At 42.2% G+C, this 22,297-nt stretch overlaps 4 protein-coding genes across 6 annotated transcripts in view; 2 read left to right on the top strand and 2 right to left on the bottom strand.

The window, feature by feature from the left end:
• The first annotated feature begins 3,600 nt into the window (after positions 1-3,600).
• LOC119554756 (calreticulin) lies at positions 3,601-5,582 on the top strand. Its single transcript, XM_037865788.1, has 4 exons — positions 3,601-3,810; positions 3,909-4,013; positions 4,312-4,784; positions 4,909-5,582. The coding sequence occupies exons 1-4, from the start codon at positions 3,723-3,725 to the stop codon at positions 5,458-5,460; spliced, it is 1,218 nt and encodes a 405-aa protein (XP_037721716.1). The 5' UTR covers positions 3,601-3,722; the 3' UTR covers positions 5,461-5,582.
• A 248-nt stretch (positions 5,583-5,830) lies between these two features.
• LOC119554762 (zinc finger protein 664) lies at positions 5,831-7,451 on the bottom strand. 2 transcript variants are annotated; one of them, XM_037865810.1, is made up of 3 exons: positions 7,326-7,419; positions 6,612-7,272; positions 5,831-6,554 (listed from the first exon to the last, which is right to left on the bottom strand). In XM_037865810.1, exons 2-3 carry the CDS (start codon positions 7,148-7,150, stop codon positions 5,918-5,920), a joined length of 1,176 nt encoding a protein of 391 aa, XP_037721738.1. In that variant the 5' UTR covers positions 7,151-7,272; positions 7,326-7,419; the 3' UTR covers positions 5,831-5,917. The 2 variants fall into 2 exon arrangements, with proteins under 2 accessions (XP_037721738.1, XP_037721730.1); XM_037865802.1 differs by having other exon boundaries at positions 6,612-7,451.
• An 809-nt stretch (positions 7,452-8,260) lies between these two features.
• Positions 8,261-9,617, top strand: LOC119548716 (gamma-interferon-inducible lysosomal thiol reductase). Its single transcript, XM_037856193.1, has 4 exons — positions 8,261-8,518; positions 8,838-9,128; positions 9,190-9,327; positions 9,425-9,617. Exons 1-4 carry the CDS (start codon positions 8,417-8,419, stop codon positions 9,533-9,535), a joined length of 642 nt encoding a protein of 213 aa, XP_037712121.1. The 5' UTR covers positions 8,261-8,416; the 3' UTR covers positions 9,536-9,617.
• A 130-nt stretch (positions 9,618-9,747) lies between these two features.
• The window catches only part of LOC119548704, a 36,595-nt gene continuing 24,045 nt past the window's right edge, over positions 9,748-22,297 (bottom strand). Inside the window, exons 3-5 of one of the 2 annotated variants that reach the window (XM_037856171.1) lie at positions 12,425-13,355; positions 12,066-12,370; positions 9,748-11,560 (exon numbers count right to left, since the gene is read on the bottom strand). In XM_037856171.1, the coding sequence (XP_037712099.1) occupies positions 10,106-11,560; positions 12,066-12,370; positions 12,425-13,292 (2,628 nt within the window). In that variant the 5' untranslated portion in view covers positions 13,293-13,355 and the 3' untranslated portion in view covers positions 9,748-10,105. The remainder of the gene's footprint in view (positions 11,561-12,065; positions 12,371-12,424; positions 13,356-22,297) is intronic. The other variant, XM_037856180.1, reaches the window with a different exon arrangement.

The following is a 22,297-nucleotide window of genomic DNA, read 5'->3' as shown; positions in this document are numbered from 1 at the left end:
GGTTCATAATGAACTGATGATGAGAAAAAATAAGTTTTTTTGTATAGAATAAAATCCACGGGCCAGGATACCAAATACCATCCTGTAGAACACGTGCCCTTCCGCAAGGATCAAGGGGACAGAGATCGTACCGGATTGCCATTTTACTCTTTTTTTTTTTGAAGACCTTCCGCTCTTTTGGAATGGGTTTGTAAGGATTAGCTCTTTTTCTAAAGCTTTTAAAGAAGTCATACATTTTTGTAATCTCAGACACTTGCATGCCTCGCTGACCATTTTCAGGGACTCGTTATCGGCAAAACAAAACAGGAGGCTTTTAATTAAGCCAATAGTGCAGACCAGTTTCTTCTTGATGGACTTGTACTGGTTCCAATCGTGTTCTGAAACGGGGCACCGGATTGCCATTTACTGGTTGTACTCTTCTTTTTTTTCGGAAGTCCTGATCCTTTTTTATTTGGCATGGGTTTGTAAGGAACATCTCTGTTTCCTAAGCTATTAAAAATGTCATCCATTTTTTGTAATATCAGACACTTGCACGCCTCGCTGACTATTTCCAGGGACTCGTCATCGGCGAAGCAAAACAGAAGGCTTTTAATTAAGCCAACTATGCAAGCCAGTTTTTTCTTGACGAGCCTCTTCTTCGATTTGTACAGCTTTCAATTGAGTTCTGCAACGGGGCACCGGATTGCCATTTTCTGGTTGTACTCTTCTTTTTTTTTGGAAGTCCTGATCCTTTTTAATTTGGCATGGGTTTGTAAGGAACATCTCTGTTTCCTAAGTTTTTAAAGAAGTCATCCATTTTTTGTAATCTCAGACACTTGCATGCCTCGCTGACCATTTTCAGGGACTCGTTATCGGCAAAGCAAAACAGGAGGCTTTTAATTAAGCCAATAGTGCAGACCAGTTTCTTCTTGATGGATTTGTACGGCTTTCAACTGAGTTCTGCAACGGGGCACCGGATTGCCATTTTCTGGTTGTACTCTTCTTTTTTTTCGGAAGTCCTGATCCTTTTTAATTTGGCATGGGTTTGTAAGGAACATCTCTGTTTCCTAAGTTTTTAAAGAAGTCATCCATTTTTTGTAATCTTAGACACTTGCATGCCTCGCTGAGCATTTTCAGGGACTCGTTATCGGCAAAGCAAAACAGGAGGCTTTTAATTAAGCCAAAAGTGCAGACCAGTTTCTTCTTGATGGATTTGTACTGGTTCCAATCGTGTTCTGAAACGGGGCACCGGATTGCCATTTACTGGTTGTACTCTTCTTTTTTTTCGGAAGTCCTGATCTTTTTTTATTTGGCATGGGTTTGTAAGGAACATCTCTGTTTCCTAAGCTATTAATAATGTCATCCATTTGTTGTATTATCAGACACTTCCACGCCTCGCTGACCATTTCCAGGGACTCGTCATCGGCGAAGCAAAACAGAAGGCTTTTAATTAAGCCAACTATGCATGCCAGTTTTTTCTTGACGAGCCTCTTCTTCGATTTGTACAGCTTTCAGTTGAGTTCTGCAACGGGGCACCGGATTGCCATTTTCTGGTTGTACTCTTCTTTTTTTTGGAAGTCCTGATCCTTTTTAATTTGGCATGGGTTCGTAAGGAACATCTCTGTTTCCCAAGCTATTAATAATGTCATCCATTTTTTGTAATATCAGACGCTTGCACGCCTCGCTGACCATTTCCAGGGACTCGTCATCGGCGAAGCAAAACAGAAGGCTTTTAATTAAGCCAACTATGCATGCCAGTTTTTTCTTGACGAGCCTCTTCTTCGATTTGTACAGCTTTCAGTTGAGTTCTGCAACGGGGCACCGGATTGCCATTTTCTGGTTGTACTCTTCTTTTTTTTGGAAGTCCTGATCCTTTTTTATTTATCTTCATCGCTCCCGATTTGTTGTACGTGTGAACTGGCAACACACATTCACATGGTTTTTTTTTCTGGCAGGGGAAGACGATTTTGATAGGCGTATGGATAGTGGTAGGAGGGATGTGGAGGAGAAGGGAAAATGTACCACTTTTTCTGGCCAACCCCCATTATTGAATAGTCGCTAAAATAATTGTTTTCTGGTATACTTTTACATAAGACCAATTTTGAGAAGTCCCCCAAAATCTTGTTTTTCGAATATCTTTTGAAAGGGGCATCGAATTGAGGTGTTATTCGACGAGTATTCCCTGTAAGAATAAAACTAGGTGAATAACCGGGGGCAATAATCCCCACCCGCCTCATAAAAAAAAATCCCAAATGGAAGGATTTTTATTTTTCTTGGAATCTATTGTCCACTATATGCAATAATTTCGGTTTAAAGCGATTTCATGAGGCTATATTATTGGATTTGTTCTAGCAATAAAACCGCTTTAAACTTTTATCTTTTATTGACAAATTTAAAATATGTCATGGTAAGCCATAGAATGCGAATAAACAAGAAAATCGTTTTCGGAATATAACGTTTTTAACTCCAAATTAATTTTGTTATATTTGGGGATTTTTCATTTTTCATTACAATGGCGATTTAAATGAATATACAAGTATGTTATGGAGGCTCCCCAAACTCTCGCAGCAAAAATGAGACCTATCCCCAAAAAACCCAATTTTCCCTACATAAACATATTTCCAAACCCTTTCAAAACAAATAATAAATATGGTAAGTATCCCTCCTCCCGCCCTTTTCACCAAACCTAGGTAGAAAATATGTGACAGTTCAGTCAGGCTGATAAAAATTAATAAATTAGTCTAGAAAATTAAATAGTCTGCCAAAGAATCGCGAATCAAGTCCTTTGGGCTCCGCGGTTGGCTATATATCATGTATGCTAAGTTAATTTAACGGAAATTACTAAAACAAACATACATCAAAAAAGAAACAAAACAAAAGTTACACTTGTTTAAATGAGCTCCTATCTATATACTTTCAACTTCAGTAAGATGATTTGGCGCCTGAGGACTTTTAAGGAATTTAAGCATCGGCATCGTACTGCCTGGTTTGCCTAGTGCTGAGTCGCCCACGAAAGTCCAAAATAATCGCCATATCCCAGCGATATCTAAGAATACTTTTGAACATCTCTAGTTCCCAATACCCAAACCAATGTAGAATAGAAGTGGTTTGATTATGGATTTTCGGAATTAAAAAAACTGACAGCTTAAGTAGGCTGATTAAAAAATGAGTTCAGAAAATTATAAAGTCGTTGGCACACCGTCCGTGAAAGTTTTAATAATTCATTAAATGGAGATATCGAGAACCCCATGTTTTTCCATGAGGTAATGTCACCGATGGACATTTTACATGGTGGTGCATGTCTTGGATCCAAGTGGTTCTAGTTCCGGATTCGTCGACAACTAAATACATAGCAACTTCAAAATATGATGTGATGTTTTAAAAACAACTATAACTGTTCGTTTATTACAATTGTACAAAGAACTTAGCAGGTAAATGATTTGATAAAATACATTTTTAGACGGCTAACGGTCACTTTAGTGTTTCTAATTCCGGCTCAACTCCAGGGCAGCATGCGATACGTATCGAAATCAGCCCTGAGAGAAGGCAACGGAACGTGGACCAATCAAAATGTTCCAGCAAATCCCAGCAATTGGCCGTCCCGCTCCGACACGCTCGATTCAGATGCAATAAATAAATAGCACTTTTCTTGCCGGCATTTAGCATTTAACTTTAACCGAGTTCGGACCACCATCCATCGGAGTTGGAAGAGTCAGTCCAGAAAGTAGTGCGGGATCGTTCACATGATGTGGTGCAAAACAGTTCTAGTGTTGCTGGCGACGGTCGGCATTATTAGTGCCGAGGTCTACCTAAAGGAGAACTTTGATAATGGTAAGTAAATCACAGCCCCCATGTGGGTGGTCTCCAGTGCGAAAAAAAAAGAGAACCGAGAAAACAAAAAAAAAAAAACCCCCCCGCCTCTTCCGCAGAAAACTGGGAGGATACGTGGATCTACAGCAAGCATCCTGGCAAGGAGTTCGGAAAATTCGTCCTCACCCCCGGCACCTTCTACAACGACGCCGAGGTCGACAAAGGTATGTGTCACTCCCTTTCTTTCCGTCGTTCCGTCTTTCTTTTTTTTCCAAATCTTCCATTCCGTTCCGTCGTCGTTGTCGTTCTGCCATTTTTATTTTTTCATCGCCGCGTTATCTACATATGTGCGCTTGTGCTTGTGTAGAGAAAAAACCACTACGTGTACGTTTTTCGATTCCGTTTTCGGTTTTTCGAGTAGCTATAGTAACAGTATACACACTTTATTCCCCACCCCCAACCCAACCACCAATCACCAATCACTGGTAATCATCATCCATGGTTGCTTTACTCCCCATCCAGGCATCCAGACCTCGCAGGATGCCCGATTCTACGCGGCCAGCCGCAAATTCGATGGCTTCTCCAACGAGGGCAAGCCCCTCGTGGTGCAGTTCTCCGTGAAGCACGAGCAGAACATCGACTGCGGCGGCGGCTATGTGAAGCTGTTCGACTGCTCCCTGGACCAGACCGACATGCACGGCGAGTCGCCGTACGAGATCATGTTCGGCCCGGACATCTGCGGTCCCGGCACCAAGAAGGTCCACGTGATCTTCAGCTACAATGGCAAGAATCACTTGATCAGCAAAGACATCCGTTGCAAAGATGACGTGTACACCCATTTCTACACGCTGATTGTGCGTCCCGACAACACCTACGAGGTGCTCATCGACAACGAGAAGGTGGAGTCCGGCAACCTGGAGGACGACTGGGACTTCCTGGCCCCCAAGAAGATCAAGGACCCCTCGGCCACCAAGCCCGAGGACTGGGACGATAAGGTAAGGTTCACTGCTCCCCCCCCCACCCTCCGCCTACCCCTTCCCCTCCAGCAAGCAGCCGGCTTCGGCAACCGGTTCAACTCATTGTTATTAAACAACAACGTATCCCCATTGCCCTCCATAGGCCACCATTCCCGATCCCGATGACAAGAAGCCCGAGGACTGGGACAAGCCAGAGCACATCCCCGACCCGGATGCCACCAAGCCCGAGGATTGGGACGATGAGATGGACGGCGAGTGGGAGCCACCGATGATCGACAACCCCGAGTTCAAGGGTGAGTGGCAGCCCAAGCAGCTGGACAACCCCAACTACAAGGGCGCCTGGGAGCATCCCGAGATCGCCAATCCGGAGTATGTGGCCGATGATAAGCTGTATCTGCGCAAGGAGATCTGCACCCTGGGCTTCGATCTCTGGCAGGTCAAGTCCGGCACCATTTTCGACAACGTTCTCATCACGGACGATGTGGAGCTGGCCGCCAAGATTGCTGGCGAGGTCAAGGCCACCCAGGCCGGTGAGAAGAAGATGAAGGAGGCCCAGGATGAGGTGCAGCGCAAGAAGGACGAGGAGGAGGCGAAAAAGTCTTCCGACAAGGATGACGAGGACGAGGATGATGACGATGAGGAGAAGGATGAATCTAAGCAAGACAAAGATCAAAGCGAACATGACGAATTGTAAGGACGTTTAGGAAAAATTGCGTCGAAAAATATTCGGTATTTTTTGTATATTGGTTGCTGCTTTGATGTTCTAAGCAAACGGAAACCACAATTACAATTTGTAAGACTTATAATTTATAAACATACAACTTGTTGTTTTATTTCGAATGCCCTTTTCGGGCGTTTTAGGGGTTGATGTCTCTTGTTTGTTTATCAAGACGAAGGTGCCACGTGGCCCAAACGCATACGAATGGCAACGCTGCAATCGTATCTATAACGATTTTCGTTTTGAATGGAAACCGGTTTGGGTTCGCCTCTTGGAATCGTTTCAAAGTGATCTTTTTTTTGCTTCTTAGAAATCCAGTTTTAGAAACGCATACGAATGCCGATAATAATAAGTCTCAAAGCCGTTTTTAATTAAAAGTAAAAAAACTTGCGTATTCGATTGAACCGCCGTTAATGCTTATGTCTTATAAGTATCACTCCAACTCCAGTGCCTGGTCGTCGTCCCGATGCTTGCCCACGAAGTGGCGTTTTAAATGATGCTTCTCCCGGAAGTCCTGCGGGCAGATGGTGCACTTGTAGGGCCGTTCGTCCGTGTGGCGTCGCCGGTGCTTGGCCAGGTTGCTGATGTCCGCATAGGTTTTGGGGCAATGTGGACACTTGTAGGGCTTCTCGCCCGTGTGCGTCCGAGTGTGCACCAAGAGAGCCTGTCTGGAACGGAAGTTGGACGCGCAATAGGGGCAGGAGTATGGCCGCTCGCCCATATGGGCGTGGATATGCACCTTGAGGGCGGACTTATTGAAGAAAGCCGCCTGGCAGTATGAGCACCTATGGGGCCCTTCGCTCAGGCTGGGATCAGGATGGAGCAACAGGTGAGCCTTGAGGTGTTGATCCTGGCTGAAGGTTTGCGGGCAGTGGGGGCACTGGAAGGGCCGTTCTTCTATCTCCGTGCATTTGTGCTTGTCCAGGTTTTGAGTGTTCGAAAATACCTTCAGGCAAACGGGACATTCTACGGTGGAATCGCTGGTGTGGTAGCACAGGTGCTTATCAAAATCGGTTTTGAACAGGAAACGCTCTCCGCATTTTTTGCATACGTGGGAATTGCTGTGGATCCTGTGGGTTATAGGACATGATTGATTAACAGGTTAATCCCAGACTCTGTGTACTTACTTCATGTGTTCCAAGAGGTTTCTTTGGTGGCTGAACTCCTTGATGCAGAGCTCGCACTTGATGGACAGTTTATTTCTAGCTTTTGGCTGTCTGATACTACTAGTGACTTTTGGTTGTGGTTTGCTCTCTTTGGTAGCAATTTTAGGTGGCTCTTCCTGGAAAGGTGGGTCCTGGGGAGTTTCGTCGATAAACTCCTCCTTCACATCCAGATCCCCGTCAAACAGTTCCTCAATAACCAGATAGTCCTCGTTGGGTTCCTCCTTGATGAACTGCTGATTGCTTATCGCCAAGTAGAACTTCCTGTAGCTTTCTTCGCACCTCCGCTTGAATCCGTAGGCAGTTCTTGCGTCGTGGACACAGGCAATGCAGATCTTTTGGGGCAGGGAATCGTCAGGATCTAGCTGAACGTCGGCACAACTCCTGACCATCTCGGCGAGATGGGGTTCCACTTCTGCTTTGAGACCCTTTTGGCCCTGATCGTCGAAAATGCCCACCAACGTTTTGGAATGGCCTCCACATACTCGGCACAAGTCCTCCATTATTTAATCGCAGTTTAGGACCGGCTCATATTTTTAGTAAACATAAGAGACGATTAAATCTTTTGTTTACTTTGTTGCTTGTCTACGGCTTAGTAGGGATGGACGTGCCTTTTTTAACGTGACTTCAAGTGACTAGGTTATAACAAAAATGCTTTAAAAAACATGCGTTTTTTACCTATTAAAAATATATATGTATCTTTTCCAAGGCATAATAATGCTTTTACTTTAATTTTAAGTTTTTTTGTTGGTCTAAATCCTCGCCGGGATGATCGCTTTGTTGGTCGTAGCAATACTGCCACATTGCCCATAAACAATTTCGAGTTTTTTACTAGCCGTGAAATCGCTTCACTGAGTCACTAGTCACTGTTTTTTAAAATACCAGCTATCGATAAATGTTGCTTATCCTATAAATTCAAACTGCGCGGGATTTTAATCTAAACAAAAATGCTAGCTGCCTAGTTGAATTAAAAACCTAAAATGACTAAAAAATATGTTTTGCTGCTATTTCCTTAAAAAATAATGACCGAAAATACTCCATATTATGTAAATAGAATCGAGAAGACCATAATATTGCATTTTTAACGCTGCCGTGAAATTTAATTAAAATGTAAGCGGATAATTCAAGTTTCAACTTGCCATATTTATTAAAATCATGAACAGAATAAATGTGAATATATTTTTAAGTATTTTGTTGACCTTTGTAATATGGCAGATTTATATATATCATTCGATTATTGAACAATTATGCGGCGAAATTAAGGAACAGCTCAAATTGAATATGAAACAGGTAAGATAAAAAAGAAAATATTTTTTTAGTTGTAAGAATCTGAGTGTTTTTTTGCCGACTTAAAATCTTGCAACCCAAAAATGATGAATAGTTTATTAACCTTCGAAATAAGTCAACATGGATCATGGTCCGTAATATTTGTAGTTACCTTATGGTGTGAATTTTTATATGTGGATACGTGAATTAGGTGTTTTTTTTTAACGAAATAAGCTGAATCAAGAAACCGGCTTACCTGTGAGAACGCCGAAGAGAGGTGGTAAAACAGCTCTCCCTTTTCAGTGCGGTGCTGGCCGAAATTAAGCACCGAATGTGACAAAACGGCGCTCAGTTGCTGAACTAAAATCGAATCCGACGGTCGCATAAACTTGGGCTTGGCATTCGCGAAGGCAAGCCAACGGACGTACAAAGCACCTTCATTCCCGCACCCCATTGAAGGCCAATCGATTTACGAACCTAAAGCTCACAATACCATCTAAAAGATGTTGAAGTTGGCTACTGCTATAAGCCTTTTACTCCTGATCCTGGCTTTTGGCTGGGCTAAGCTTGAGGATGAACCCCGGGAAAAGCGTCAGTCGAACAAGGTTTGATTCATCTCATCTTCAAAAAAAACTATAATATTTATAATTTATAACAGAACTGACATTTATAAAGACATTGTCTTTAATAAAATGGTTATAGCTGGTTTTAAGGTTTAACATTTAAAACGAACTCGAAACTTTTATTATGTAAATTTCTTTTCATCTCGAATCTATATAGTATTCAAAAATTAATAATGCATTTCCTTATGAGATCCATAGCGAATGTAACTTAATTTTAATCTGATTCTAATCGGCTTATTATTTCCAATTAAAGCTGACTATTTCTTCTTTTGATATTTCAAGTTATTTTGCTTTCTTCCAGCTTCACGTAACGCTGCTCTACGAGTCCTTGTGTCCGGACAGCCGGAGCTTCATGCATCAGCTGGGTCCCGTTTACGAGGAGTTCCAGGACTACATTGATATTCTGCTGGTGCCCTTCGGCAAATCCCAGTCTGAGCGGAACGGAGCCATCTTCCACTGCCAGCACGGACCGGCCGAGTGCAAGGGAAATCGCCTCCAGAGTTGCGTCATCAACAGCACCGGAAACCAGGCGGCCCAGGTGAAGTTCGTGGTCTGCCAGATGCTGGCTCCGGACTACTCCCGCATCGATGAGGTATGGTGTTTGTCCAACTGACTGATGGGTACCTATAATATCTTGCACATCCCATCCGCAGTGTGCCAATGAGGCGGGCCTGCTCACCGATGTGGTCCACTGCCTGTCCAGCGAGACGGGCACCAAGCTGCAGCTGCAGGCGGAGCTGGTGACCAAACAGTACAGCCCGAGCTTCATTCCCACCATCGTCTACAATGGCGTAAGTTCCCGCGATCGATCGATCGCAGCCGTAATCGAATGCACTTAACTGGTTTTCTCATGCTAAGTATTCGTATTTCTATTTCCACATGCAACAGGTCTTCGATCAGCAGCTGCAGGACCATTCGCTGCGCGATTTCCGCGGCACGGTTTGCTACTTGTTGCGTCAACAAAACTTGCTGCCCAGCAGCAGCACAATCTGCCAGTAGATCTGCTAAATGTTCAATGTAACTGCCTCAAGTTTGGAATGAAATTAAAATTGAGAAACTGGTTTCTTTAACCGAACAAGAATGTCTGTCTCCAAAGGGGGTCACGGAGAAAAACCATTACAAAATTGGTCTAGACACTAGTTTAAAGGATCTTGGAAATGTTTGTAAATATTTAACCAATTTTGTTCATAATCTTTCTCCGTACAGCCATATATCATTCAGATAATAATTTATATTGGTACGTAAGATACAGTTCATCAATTACAATCGTGTAGATATATATAGTACATGCAGTGCTTAGGGCAACTAGTTTATTTACAGGGGCGTACAATATAAATTCATTATTTTTGGAATAGGGGGCACATATCGATGATGGGATGGGAAATGGATGGGAATATCGTTAGGTCTTCCTCTTGATGAACCAACAACAAATGACTTATCGACTAAGTGCTAATGGCTAACCTACAACTAGGGTTTCAATTTCTTGCACTTTGTGTTTGCTGTGTTTGCTGACGGGTGTGCAGAAATAACAATTTGTAGACGGGTTTCCGTTGTGATTAAAGCATTTCCTCAGACGGCGGTGCCCGGAGCCTTGCCAGCGGATGAGGTGCCGGTGGCCACATTGAGGCTAAGCGAACGCCGTGGAGCCGGCTTTGGGGGAATCTGTGGCTTGACCGTCGCAATCTTGGCCAGAGTTACGCTGGCCTCGCTGATAAGCGGCTGCTGACCAGGTCGCTCCTTCTCCTGGAACTCCACATAACCGCTCTCGTCGCTGTCGGAGTCTTCGGCCGGATGGTCACTCCTCTCCTGCTTGTTCAGTTCCAGTTCATCACTGCCGGAATTGCTGCGCTTCAGCGTGATGCTGCTGGAGCTGCTGTAGTTGGTGGCATCGCCGCTGTTGTTCCGCAGCTGTTGCTCCAGTCTTTGGTAGATCATCATCTGCTCCAGCACCTGCTCCTGCTGCAGCTCCAAGTCCGGCGACTGCTCCAGCTGGCCGGGATCGCTGTCCCGCTTGCCGTTGAATTCCTCGTGGTTGGCATTGGTGACTGTGCTGGCCGTCTCGCAGCCGCTTGATATCGATCCCTCGTCGCTGTCCGGACTGGCCAGGCCCTGCTGGTTGGATCCTCCGCCCGCTGCTGCCGAAGTGCTGGCCGTCGTCGAGCTCGACGCATTGGAGGAGATCGATGACTGCGCCTGGTGGCGGTACTTCAAGCTCCCTTGATCTCCAGCCCTCATCTTCCTCATCGAGCTGCGGTGCAGCATGGTCAGCATGGCCGCATGCCGGAAGTAGTGGTCGTCCGCATCGTCCAGGAAATCCTCCTCGCCGTCACTGCAGACGCCACTGCGACGCGGAGCGGGCACTTCATGATCCTCGGCATTGTAGTCCGCCTCCGGATCCGCACTCGGGTCGCTGTTGATCGTGGGCAGCAGGCTCAGGGGCTCGCCCTCCTCCTCCTTCAGATCGCTGAGGCTCACCATGCTCTGGCTGCTGTTCTTGTGGAGCTGCATGTCGAAGTAAGGCAACAACTCATTGCTCAGGGTCGTGTCAAACTTCAACAGCTTCTCAAAGTCATCCGAATCGGAGCCATCGTTAGCGGGACTGCTCACAGTGGCCACCTCCTCCTGGGGCAGCTCCTTCTGCGCCATGTGCGAGCTGCAGCAGGGCGAGAAGGACTGAATCTTGCCCGTTCTCCGGATCGAGTGGCCGCGACGACAACGGCGCCTGCCCAGAGTCATGGCCGGATAGAGGGAGTCCTTCTGACAGCAGGGCATCATCTCCGGCTCATTGGTGTCCTCGATCTCGTCGCCCTCCTCCTCGCCAATGGCCTCCTCGATGGCCATCAACTTGGGCGCCGACTTGGAGCGCTCCAGTGGCGGTCGGTAGTTGTTGCCGCCCACACTCAGCATGATCTTGCGGCGCGGCAAGCTCGGGTTGTCGTAGACGGCGTTGGCCAAACTCAGGCGAGCGTTTTGCTTCAGAATTTTCTCACGCTTAAATTCGCGCAAAGCGCTCTCCAGGTTTTCCTAGAAAATATAGGAAAAATTAAAGATTACAAATGGTTTAGATAAAATTGTATTTTTAAGAAGAGTCTGCGAGATTAGAAACATTTATTTTTGAATAAAATATGACCTTATGACACTTGCTGTCATAGTTACATCCAATCAGTTAGTCGAAACTTTAGCAGGTGTCATAAGGCCTTAAGGATTCAAGAACATTCAAGAAATTTCTGATCCGATAAGTAGCTCTCAAGAACCAAAAAAAAAATACACAGAAATCAATAAATACTTTGATTTTGACAAGCTTTTAAGAGATTGTACAATACATTGGTACATAATATCATCAAAAAATCCCTTGATAAAAATAAAGCGTTTGTCATGGTTATTCCCGTACTTGACTTGAAATACGGAACCCCTTGAATTTAATCTGGACATTTATAAATAGCTTTATATGGGAGCCCAGTTACTCAAGAGACACAACTCATACGCACTCTCCATTCTTTTACGATTAAAATAGGGGGACCCAACTCACCCTCAGGGTGTCGCAAATGTCCTGGGCGATCTTCTCCTTGCTGCAGAGCACCGCATGGCAGCGCAGCTCGTGCTTCAGCTTCCTGCCCTCGTGGCGATAGATCCAGCAGAAGACCCGCGGATAGTTCTTCGGTGCGCAGCAGTAGGTGATCCTGTGGGCCCAGTACTCCGTGAGCCCGTGCTGCCGGGTGGTGGCCTTCAACCCGGAGGCACAGACCTTCAGTCGCATGATCACATCCGGTTTGGAGTGCTGGGTGTAGTTGCGCCACAAGGTGTTCAGCTGCTTCTCCACACAACCCTCACCTGCTAAAGAAGTACAAGATTAGTATGGTTTCTTTTTGGGATTTCAGACCTTCTCACCCTTGGCCCAGCCGGTTAGGACATTTCCCAGATAGGACACCTTGAACTCCGGGTCCGGAGTGCTAATATCCACGCTGTGGGTGCGACGCCAGAGCTTGCCCAGACTCCGGGTGAGCGTGCGAATGGCCTTGGAGCTGAGCTGATCGTGCTGCTGGTCGTGGCCACCAGTGCGACCCACATGCTCCTGCCGGCTGCCGTACTGCAGGTCCCGCGAGTCCGTCGTGAGGGTGATGACATTGGTGACCCTCACGCAGTCATCCTCGCCGGCCACATCGCCGTCCTCCTTGGACACACGCTTAAAGCGCTCCAGATAGGGACCACCGCGACCACGCCTCCCGCTGTACGTGTTGAACTTGCCGCCCTCGGAGCTGGCCAGACGCTTCTGCTCCTGCTTCTCGAACTTCTTGGCATTGTAGGTGTTGCCCAGCAGCCTGGCCAGGCTGTTGCTCTTCACGAACTTGTGTTGTCGCGGCGGTGTGCCAATGGGCACCGGCGGCAGAAGAGCTGGCGGAGATGTGGTTGCCTGGTTGCTATCCTTGCTGGCCGCATCCTGGCTATCCTGTGACTTGCTCTGGCTCAGCTTCTTGCTGCTGCTGCTGCTGCTGCCAAAATGGAAGAGGGTGCGACGCTCCTTGGTCTTTTTCAGGGTGTTGCTGTTTGGTTCGTTGTTTGGTGTTGCTGTTGCGGCTGCTGCTGTTGCGGATGTTGTTGACTCCACTGCTGCTCCTTTGGTGTTCATCACCGCCTGACTCACTGCACTTAAATCCTCATAATCGTTGTTATTGTTGTGTGTGGCCACTATAAAGTCAACCTCATCACAACCCTCGGAAGTGTGCTCCATTGGGGATTTGGTGTTGCTGTCTGCCATTTTGATTGAACTTCCCGATGTAACCAATCAATAACCTTTGGTTAAGAGCATGTTACAGAAGATCTGCAAGTTAAAAAGGAATTTAAATTAATATAATTAGCATTTGTCAAATAAAAAATTCGATAAAAGGCTGAAATTGGCCTGTTAAAAATTTAATTGCTCAATAATTCCTTTTGGGAATCACATTTAGGAAAATTGGGAGCCGACTCAATTAGCACTGGTTAAAAAAAAACAACACAGGAAAAATACTGTGTACAAAAACTAAAATCGTTAGTTTCCGCTTGCACATATATGAGGATATAAACAAGATTATTTTTAATCAAAAATATACAAAATACTGGAATGATTCAATTATTACATATCTCCAAGTTCTCTTTGTTTTTTTGCATGTTTTTTCAAAATGACACATATTTTTTCAAGGAAATGTTGTCATTTCTCTGTTGTTTATAATTGATTTGCAAATTCTTTAAGTTTTAATCATATATCAACCATAAATGCTTTGACATTCTTTGTTTTATGCTACGAAATCAACACACTTTTATTATAGCATTTATGAATGGTTTTTAGGGGCCCTAAAAATTCGACATTAAAACCACACTTTCACCCATCATTGGGCTCAAAAATTCGCACTCCCAACGTTTCCACCAATTCACACCCGATTTCGAGTGTATTTTTCCGCAACTGCGGCCAAAAAGTGTCAACTGACTAATAAATTACCCCATGATTAACACTCGGCAGCAGCTGTAAAATGTTTTTTCCTTTCTGTATCGCAGAGCTTACAATATGCAAATGTTTGCGGTATTATAATTACTATTTCTGTTTCTGTTTTTTTTTTTGCCCCATGTTAGCTGGAAAATGCCACACGGCCCTCTGCCTTTGTGCATTTAACATTTTCACATTATTTAGATAGCGAATTGTTTGCTAAAAAGCCAGTTAAAGATGCAACTATCAAGAGTCATTAAGTACGGTGTATTAAATGCCTGAAAAGCACTTAGACGTCGCAATTATGGGGCGACAAAGCCAGTTTTCCGTTCGGTTACCTGGCTATTTATACATTTAATCGCGGTGAGAAGCGTAATTAAAACACAATAAAGTTGGGCAAACACCTCCACAAGTCGATAGAACTAAACCCAATTTTTCAAGTTAATCACTCACGTAGTACCTGACCGATCGGCGATTAAAGGCCCCAGAAAACCAGGTAACCTCCCAGATCCATCATCGCCTTCGAGAATGGGTCTAATCGCGTCGGACTGCCTCAGCTAACTGCCGGTTATCTAATCGCGTTCGTTATTTTGCCATTTTGCGGTTCTGATTTTAATGGCCCACTCTATATACGAGTAGAGCTGCAGACAGTCGTGCTCGTGATTTAGAAATATAAATATTAAGCTGTTCTGCGGAATGGAATTTATGGTAATTTACGGCCAAGTGGCAAGCAATTGCCAGGCGCAGCGAATTCATAGGAAGTCGCTATGGCATATAACCAATATCAAATGCCCAATACGATATGGGTATTATAGCAGAGCAAACTATGGGGCCCAGCCTCACAATGGCTATATCATTAGACGCTTTTTTTTTATCTGTCTATCCAATGACCTTGGCTGTTTGCAGGTGTCTTTGGGGAGTCAATAAAATAGCTGGCTTTCACTTTTTCTGTGTCTTCGACTCGGACGCCCCTTAATGTTTTCGTATATGTTAATGCAAATGTCAACCCAACGAATGTGAGAAAGCCCAGTAGTCTTCGCTAGCATATTGCCAAGCAATATACACCCCCTACCATCTGAAGCGATCCCTTGGGGCAATGACATTGCCAACTCCATCATCGCCACTCGTTTTCTCCTCGCCTTGTAAAGAAAGCGCGCTGAATTTGTAAGAAAAGGTAAACAGCAAAATATATTTAAGAAAAAAAAAAAACTAAATTATTGTTTTGTACCGGCCCTGCCCTGCCCCACCCATTATCATTTATGTTTCTTCGCCCACTTTTGAATGGTCTTTCCCCTTTGTCCATAATTGTTCAGGTCTCGTATTGTGCGTGAGCGCGCATTTTAAACACCCAACAACTCACATTAAATGAAATACGAAAATTAAATACAACAAAAACCCTACATATAAGAAAAAAATACAAAATAAAGAGCGATAAAAAAATAATGCAAAAAGCGTAATGAGGAAGTGTTGCCATGTGGACAGTTTCAGTTTGGTGTGCAAAATGTTAATATCATTCAACTACGGATACGAAACCAGGAGCGGTCTGCAGACCTTCGGGTGGCAGTCTTTTGATGAGGGAGAAATTTAACCACTTCCTCTATAAGCGATGCGATATTAGCGGCCAAGAAGAACTTTTTGTGTTGGCTCAATAAATACTTAATGACATGAAAGTGACATTGTAATTTGCTGCCATCATTAACAAAAAAAAACTTTTACTTAATACAACACACTTCCCTTGGCAACAACATCTGTGGAACTTTTGATTGATCATCGTATCGTATAATTAGGTAAACGCTTTTAATTTATTTATTTGATATTTCTATTTCTGTTTTCGGACATTTTGTGTCGAGTTCTTTTGTCCAGTCTGAATGGAAGACAATGTCTGGGAGAGAAACTGCCCAGTCATTTATCAAAATTTATTTTTAAGCATTCGAATTCTCTTCTTTTTTTTTTTTGGTTTTTTGGTTGTTAACAGCTAAATTTGCCTTCATGTTCCAAAAAACCAGAACTGGGATCAGTGTTTCCCAGGCTGCTTAAAATGCAAAAGCCACAGAAACAACATCAAAGTTATTTGTTTAGAGACCAAACACTTGAAAGTTCTCAATAGGCCAGGCCGCGGAGTTGAACAGAAAATGCAATTTATTATTTTTAAGAGCTCAACGACGAGGGCCTGCTGCGGGATACAGTCAAGCCTCACTAATATGGATTTAACCTGTTAACAACTAGATTTACCTTTGTAGGATGGCAACGTTTCTTTAGGGATTTTTTAAGGTAAAAGTATTTTAAAGGTAAAAATATTATTAAGGTTAAATATTAGGTCCGACTTTTTTGGTATGGATATGGATAATAAGATGTAAGCAATACTTTCAAACATCATTTAGCTGGAGTTCATGGAACCACTAGTCCTAATTTATCAAAATGCTAATATTTCTAATTTCTACTTGTAGGATAAATTTTATAAAAGTAACTTCTATCAGAAGGGATAAGTAAATCTATATATAGTTATAATACGGTCAAGCTTATTTTAGCTAAATTCTGGTAATCTCTAAATTTAATTTACAAATGGGCAATCTTTCTACGATCTTTTTAAGTTAAAGTATAAGTCTGACTTCTATCAGCATGGCTGGATATGGATAGTAATTTTTCTGCTGGTTGGTTCCATTTTCAGAGGTTCCACTTTAATTGAATACCTTTGCTCGGGGGCTCAGGTGCACCGATTGCTGGTTGTTGGCGGCTTGTCTAGCATAAACTGTGTCAACTGCAAGTTTGAAAAGTTGATTCTAATGTTTACTTAGTGTGGGCCCCACTCGCACATAAATATCAATTTAGCCATGGTCCTCTGTGTGTGGTTCTCCAAGCCCCCTCTGAAGACCCCCTCCATTCCCCCCGCCAATGTCAGGTTAAATAAATCGTAAATTCAGAATTCGCCGCCGAGATCTCAGGCTTGGAGTCTTTGCTCGAGCATTCAAGAATGTCTCAAAATAAATACGAAAAAAAAGTGACTCGCAACTAAATTAAACAGTTTCGCAATTCGTTATCGTTGGATATTTTTATTTTTATTTGTGTTTTTTTTTGGGCATGTGTGTCATGTGCGGTTGTCGCCTACCAAAAATGCGAAAAATGGAGGAGATCGGGGGAAATTCGGAGGAGTCACTCACATAGAGAGTGAGTTGAAGGAAGCCTTTCTGGCGTCTCGGTACGTGCGAACGCATTGGAATGCATTTAATTGAACAAATGAATAAACCATAGTGTATGGCATAAATTTGTATAGAATTGTATTCCCGATAATTGATTGGCAACACACACCTCAGAACGAGTCAAGACCGGCTTTTGAGCCAGCATCGATATTGTTATAATTCAGTTAGACAGATGGCCGAGAAAAAACTGGCATTCTTGCAGGTAAATAGAAAAATAAAGATAGCTTGGAAATCAAGAGTGAAGATATTCTTATAAGATTTACAGATCTATAACAATATTATTAGAAATTATAAAATAAAGTTAATGTGAATAATATCATAATATATTATTATATTACTTTTGCATTTATTTTCCATTCCTAAACAACAAAATGTTAATAAGCTAAGAAATGAATATTTATTTCCTACATAGATTATGTGCCTTGAATTTATCATAAGATATACGGGCTTACTAATGATTTTCTAAGAACTTTGTATTCGCACAACACAATCATACATACATGTCCATCGGCTCGGATTACATATCCAGCTCCATAACCTTCCGTCGCCAACTCATTTTGAAAACAAATTTAAAATTCAGTTCTGATCTCACAGTGAAACAAAGGAACAAATGACATTGACTTTTGCTTGCCTTTTCTTTTACTTTTTTTTTTTGGGTCCACTCACTGGCGATAAAGAAAAATTCTCATGAATTTGGTACTAAAGCTCAAACATCTTAGGAGGCAATTAATAGTGTAAGAACCCCCACAATTTGCTTTAATTTTGTTTATAGACAGATAATAAAGTAAAGTAAGCCGTAAAAAAGTGTGCAGAAAGAACAAAAAGTTGGAGAAAAATGATACTGCGTCGAAAAAAAATAATATATGTATATGTTTTAGTGGCGGACATCAGAAGTTCACAAGATTTACGAGAGTATGTTTCGGTTTAATGGGGTCCATAGAGGGGGTTCAGAGGGGCCCCGACTTTAATGGGGGCTCAAAAGTTTAACCAACACAATATGTAGTGCGACTGCTGCTGGTTTATTTTTGTTGGGCTAATTGAGTTGAAGTAGCCGCAGCAGGTTTTTGTTTTACAAATTATATATCTTTTATGCCTGCGTAATTCTCCTCTTTATTTTTTGTGTTTTATTAAAATTTCTTGCTGTTTTTGAAAGTGAATGCCTTGACATCATTTCGTTTACATTTCGGATTTCATATTCGCTCTTTTGTTCAATGAAATCAAGTCGAAAACTTTATTAAAAATTCCAAAGTGCACTGCCAATGTCTTTTTCTCTCAATTCTCAACTATAATTTATGCATATTTGCTTGGCAGAATACAAAACAAAAACCTTTTAGGTAGACAAACAATGGAGCTTAAAAAGAATTATCTGCCTAAGACTCGGCCAATATTTATGCATGAAAATTATTTAATTAAAGTGGCCCGAGGCATTTATTGTGTGTGTCTTTGGGGTGAAAGTTAAGCTCTTCTGATATTTTTGCTAATTATTGTGGATGTTTTTTTTTGTGAAGCGTTGTTATCTGGCAAACAGAGGAAAATACGCAGGAGTTCCCATATAAATTTGCCGACTTCGACGTCGGCTTATTGCCAAACATTTGTCGCCAGTCACGATACAATGGGACATTTGTGGGCGTGCCAAGATGTCTGGGCTCTAAAAAACCCATGTAAACTGTTTGTCATCAGTAGGCACCCCTCCACCCAATAAACCTTTAAGTGCACTCCACAACATAGGCTCGCAAATTTATTAGCGGCCAGAAAAATGCCGTCTAAGCGGGTTAATTGAGCAATAACAAAATGCAAAACATGCTAAACATGCAAAACGGTGCCTAATGTGTGTTTTGTATGCGTTTACACAACTGCAACTTTGGCAGCAAAAATAACAATCGCATGCAGCATACTACAACAAGCAACAACACCATCCAACATTTCAAAGTTTCCTCTTCCATTGCAAAAATTGCAACAATTCAGTTTGGCAATCGCTGCAGCTTGCAAGACCACCTGCTATCCGAAAAAAACCAAACATTCTCTAAGTTATTGCTCCGCCAATGGGAGTTTTACTAATTACTAATTAATTATCAATGGTAATTAAGCTGGGATTTAGTAAAACATTTTTAAGATGGGATTTCATATCGATATTACGAAATAATAGAAAAATAGAGCTTAGAAAAAATAACAACTGATATAACATCGGCTTGTGATATAATATTCCAAGATATATAACTTAGATTATACATTTTTATAGATATTATCCAGTTTACTTAGCAATCAATAAAGTCTTAAACCCCGCCAATTAGTAAATAAACTTAAAGACCTCCTGAAATACCTCTATTACAATCCCCACGGTTTCGGAACCCACTTCGATCTGACCGCTTGACATTTGACTGAATTTGAGTGGTAATTATGTGACTTTCAAGCTTATATTGAAGTTTAATTTGATTTTATGCTGGCTTTGTTGCTGGCTTCATTTGCTGTTTTTAATTAAAGTTTTCAATCTTATCATGAGAGTATCCAGAGAGCTGGCGGCGGTAAAAGTTGGCCAAGGAATTACAATTATCGGCTTATGCCGGACTTATAGACCGACTGTGTGTGTGAGAAAGCGTTTCTCTGGGGCAACCAAAAAATCATATATGACGTATATATATTTTTGGTTTCCTCTGATAATCCGCTGATGGTTAAGCAATGCTTTGGCAAACAAACTTTAAGTATTTCCAAACACGGAACTGGTATTTGAAGCTTAGTAAGCCGGTCACTCTGGCCAAACTCCTTATTATTCAGAGAGAGCCACATCCCGATCGGGCCGTCTATTTATTCATTCAAATCATGACGACGTCTAATGATGGATGCCATAAATAAAAGGCTCAAGAACGCTCCGACACGATTTCGGCTTTATTTATCACCTCGATGCTAAGCAACGAAATCGAAACAAAAATCGAAAAGCAAATTTAAACTAGATAATGTCGCAAAATAAGGAATGCCAAAGCACACATTTGATTGCTGCCAAAATTAAATTAACTAAATTAAGCGCAATTATTGGATGGAAAGAGCGATTCGCGTGTGCATCATCGATTAATAATACCTAATACCGATTGAACGGCGCCACAACAAGTCGAACAGGTAAAGCCACTGGCACAAAGAAAAAAAAGAGGGAATTGATTAAATCGAATTTATTATTCTAACAGAATCCATTAAAAAGTTAACGATTACACGGGACAGGTTGGGCTGGTTATCCTCAATAAGCGGAAAGTGAAAATTAATCGCCCACAGATTGGCAAATATTTACAATTGAGGGTGCGGTGGCACGCTATAAAGAAGGGTTCGGAATGGTCAGCTGGGTAAACAACATCTATCCACAATTAGAGAGAAGGAATCGCTTTATAATTTGCGATCAAATGGCAAAGTTATGGCGACGTTGGCAAATTGTTTTGGGAACCTGAAGATGACTTCATGTCTGGCTGAAGGGCTAACATCATTACTATTATTGTTTTGCTAGCTATGGTGATGTGCTTGACATGTTTGTGAATAAATGAGAAATTGGGTGTGGAATTCTTGCACATAATATTCGGAGTTACCTCACGCAGGTAAATATTATTATTGTACACATATTAGCGGAATTAATTTGTTTCTTGTTGAAGGCAAACTTTTGCATTTGGTCATGGCAATGAACGATTATCAGAATAACCCTTGTTCGATATTTTATTGCCCAGCTTGCTGTTCATTTTTATTTGGCCATTAACTGTGATTAGGAAAATTTTCGACAACAAAGTGTTGGTAATAAACAATCAACTAATATCTAGATAATGTTGGATTTTGTGCTCTGTATGGCAATTAGCAATTATTAGTAATTTGAAATACCCACTAATAGTACACTCCATGCCAACAACATATAACCAAAATAACAGGGTGAGAAATGGAAAAATCGAGTAAGATCTAGATAAAACAGAGTCAAGTTCAAACCAATAAAATGGAGTGTGTAAACAAAACAGTTGTATGTAAAGCCACCAAAAACTACAATCTAGTCCCCAACAATAAAGATGTTAAAATAATATTTAGCAGCCAATCAAGCGATACATGTGTTATTACAATCTAAAATCAAGATCTAGCTGCGAACTGGCTTTGTGTTGGCCTAAAGAAACCCGACAAATTCCCCCAACTTTGTGGATTCTTGTAATTTGTTACTTCTCACCCAACTCCGATTGTGTGTTTTTGCGATAGATGTACGTCGAGTACAAAGATATATGAATTCCCCATGGGTGTTTTGCGGTGACACCCTTAACAGACAAGTGTCTGACACCGAAGTGATCGAGGTGATTGTGCAAAATGATAATTTGGCCGGCCAATGCCAATTCTTGTCGGCTATTTACTCGCTTCTTTATCGACGTTTTATTCGCGAAAAGGTTTATTTTGTCAAGCAATTAACGGGCATTTGTTGAATTTCGTGTGAAAATTTTCCACTAAAATTTTTTTTGGGCCTGAGCTTGTGCCTGGCCTGGGCAGTTGGAAAGAGCAAGAGTCAAATTCTTGGCCAAGATAAGCGGGCAGGGCTTAGTCATACCGCCAAATTGCAGGCACACATGCAGGGAAAGGCCAACGGAGCCACTGAGCCACCGAGCCACTAAAAGCTCGGCTTTGGGCCAACAGAAACAGAGCCGGCCGATATCGCCCATGTCAGTTGCCGTTGACTGGCCATTAGCCAAGGCTGTAGTTTCTGCTGGCTACTTGCAATCGCCTTGCCTGATATTTAGAATCGGCCAACAGCAGCAGCGGCTTTAATGCCCTCTTATGGATTGCGCAGACGCCAAAAAATTGGCCAACAACAAGTTGTTTGGCACTGGGAAAAATGATCATTTACACCCTTTCTTCAGATTTTTTAAAAAATATTTTTAAAAAATTTTAGTTTTATTTTAAAATATTGTCTATACAAAAATGTTAAAACATTTAAAAAAATTGTTTTACTAAATCTAAAGATTTCTTTGTTTTATTTGATAATATATATAATATTTATATTATACAATCCATAGAAAAGTCTTACATTAGTCGATTAAAAGTTTCTAAGAGATCTGTTATTTTATAAATACCCTCTTTTAAGGCCAATTGAATATTTAAAAAAAT

This window comes from Drosophila subpulchrella, chromosome 3R, assembly GCF_014743375.2.
Source record: "Drosophila subpulchrella strain 33 F10 #4 breed RU33 chromosome 3R, RU_Dsub_v1.1 Primary Assembly, whole genome shotgun sequence".
Lineage (NCBI taxonomy): Eukaryota > Metazoa > Arthropoda > Insecta > Diptera > Drosophilidae > Drosophila > Drosophila subpulchrella.
The sequence above is the reverse complement of the archived record's forward strand: the minus strand, read 5'-3'. Positions and strand labels throughout refer to the sequence as shown.

Bases quoted from the DNA above. Each gene is read 5' to 3' on its own strand.
- LOC119554756 (XM_037865788.1), top strand. From the start codon at position 3,723: ATGATGTGGTGCAAAACAGTTCTAGTGTTGCTGGCGACGGTCGGCATT. The intron at 4,014-4,311 runs GTATGTGTCACT...CTCCCCATCCAG, and splicing joins CGACGCCGAGGTCGACAAAG to GCATCCAGACCTCGCAGGAT. The intron at 4,785-4,908 runs GTAAGGTTCACT...TGCCCTCCATAG, and splicing joins CCGAGGACTGGGACGATAAG to GCCACCATTCCCGATCCCGA.
- LOC119554762 (XM_037865802.1), bottom strand. From the start codon at position 7,150: ATGGAGGACTTGTGCCGAGTATGTGGAGGCCATTCCAAAACGTTGGTG. The intron at 6,555-6,611 runs GTAAGTACACAG...TATAACCCACAG, and splicing joins AACCTCTTGGAACACATGAA to GATCCACAGCAATTCCCACG.
- LOC119548716 (XM_037856193.1), top strand. From the start codon at position 8,417: ATGTTGAAGTTGGCTACTGCTATAAGCCTTTTACTCCTGATCCTGGCT. The intron at 8,519-8,837 runs GTTTGATTCATC...GCTTTCTTCCAG, and splicing joins AAAAGCGTCAGTCGAACAAG to CTTCACGTAACGCTGCTCTA. The intron at 9,129-9,189 runs GTATGGTGTTTG...TCCCATCCGCAG, and splicing joins ACTACTCCCGCATCGATGAG to TGTGCCAATGAGGCGGGCCT.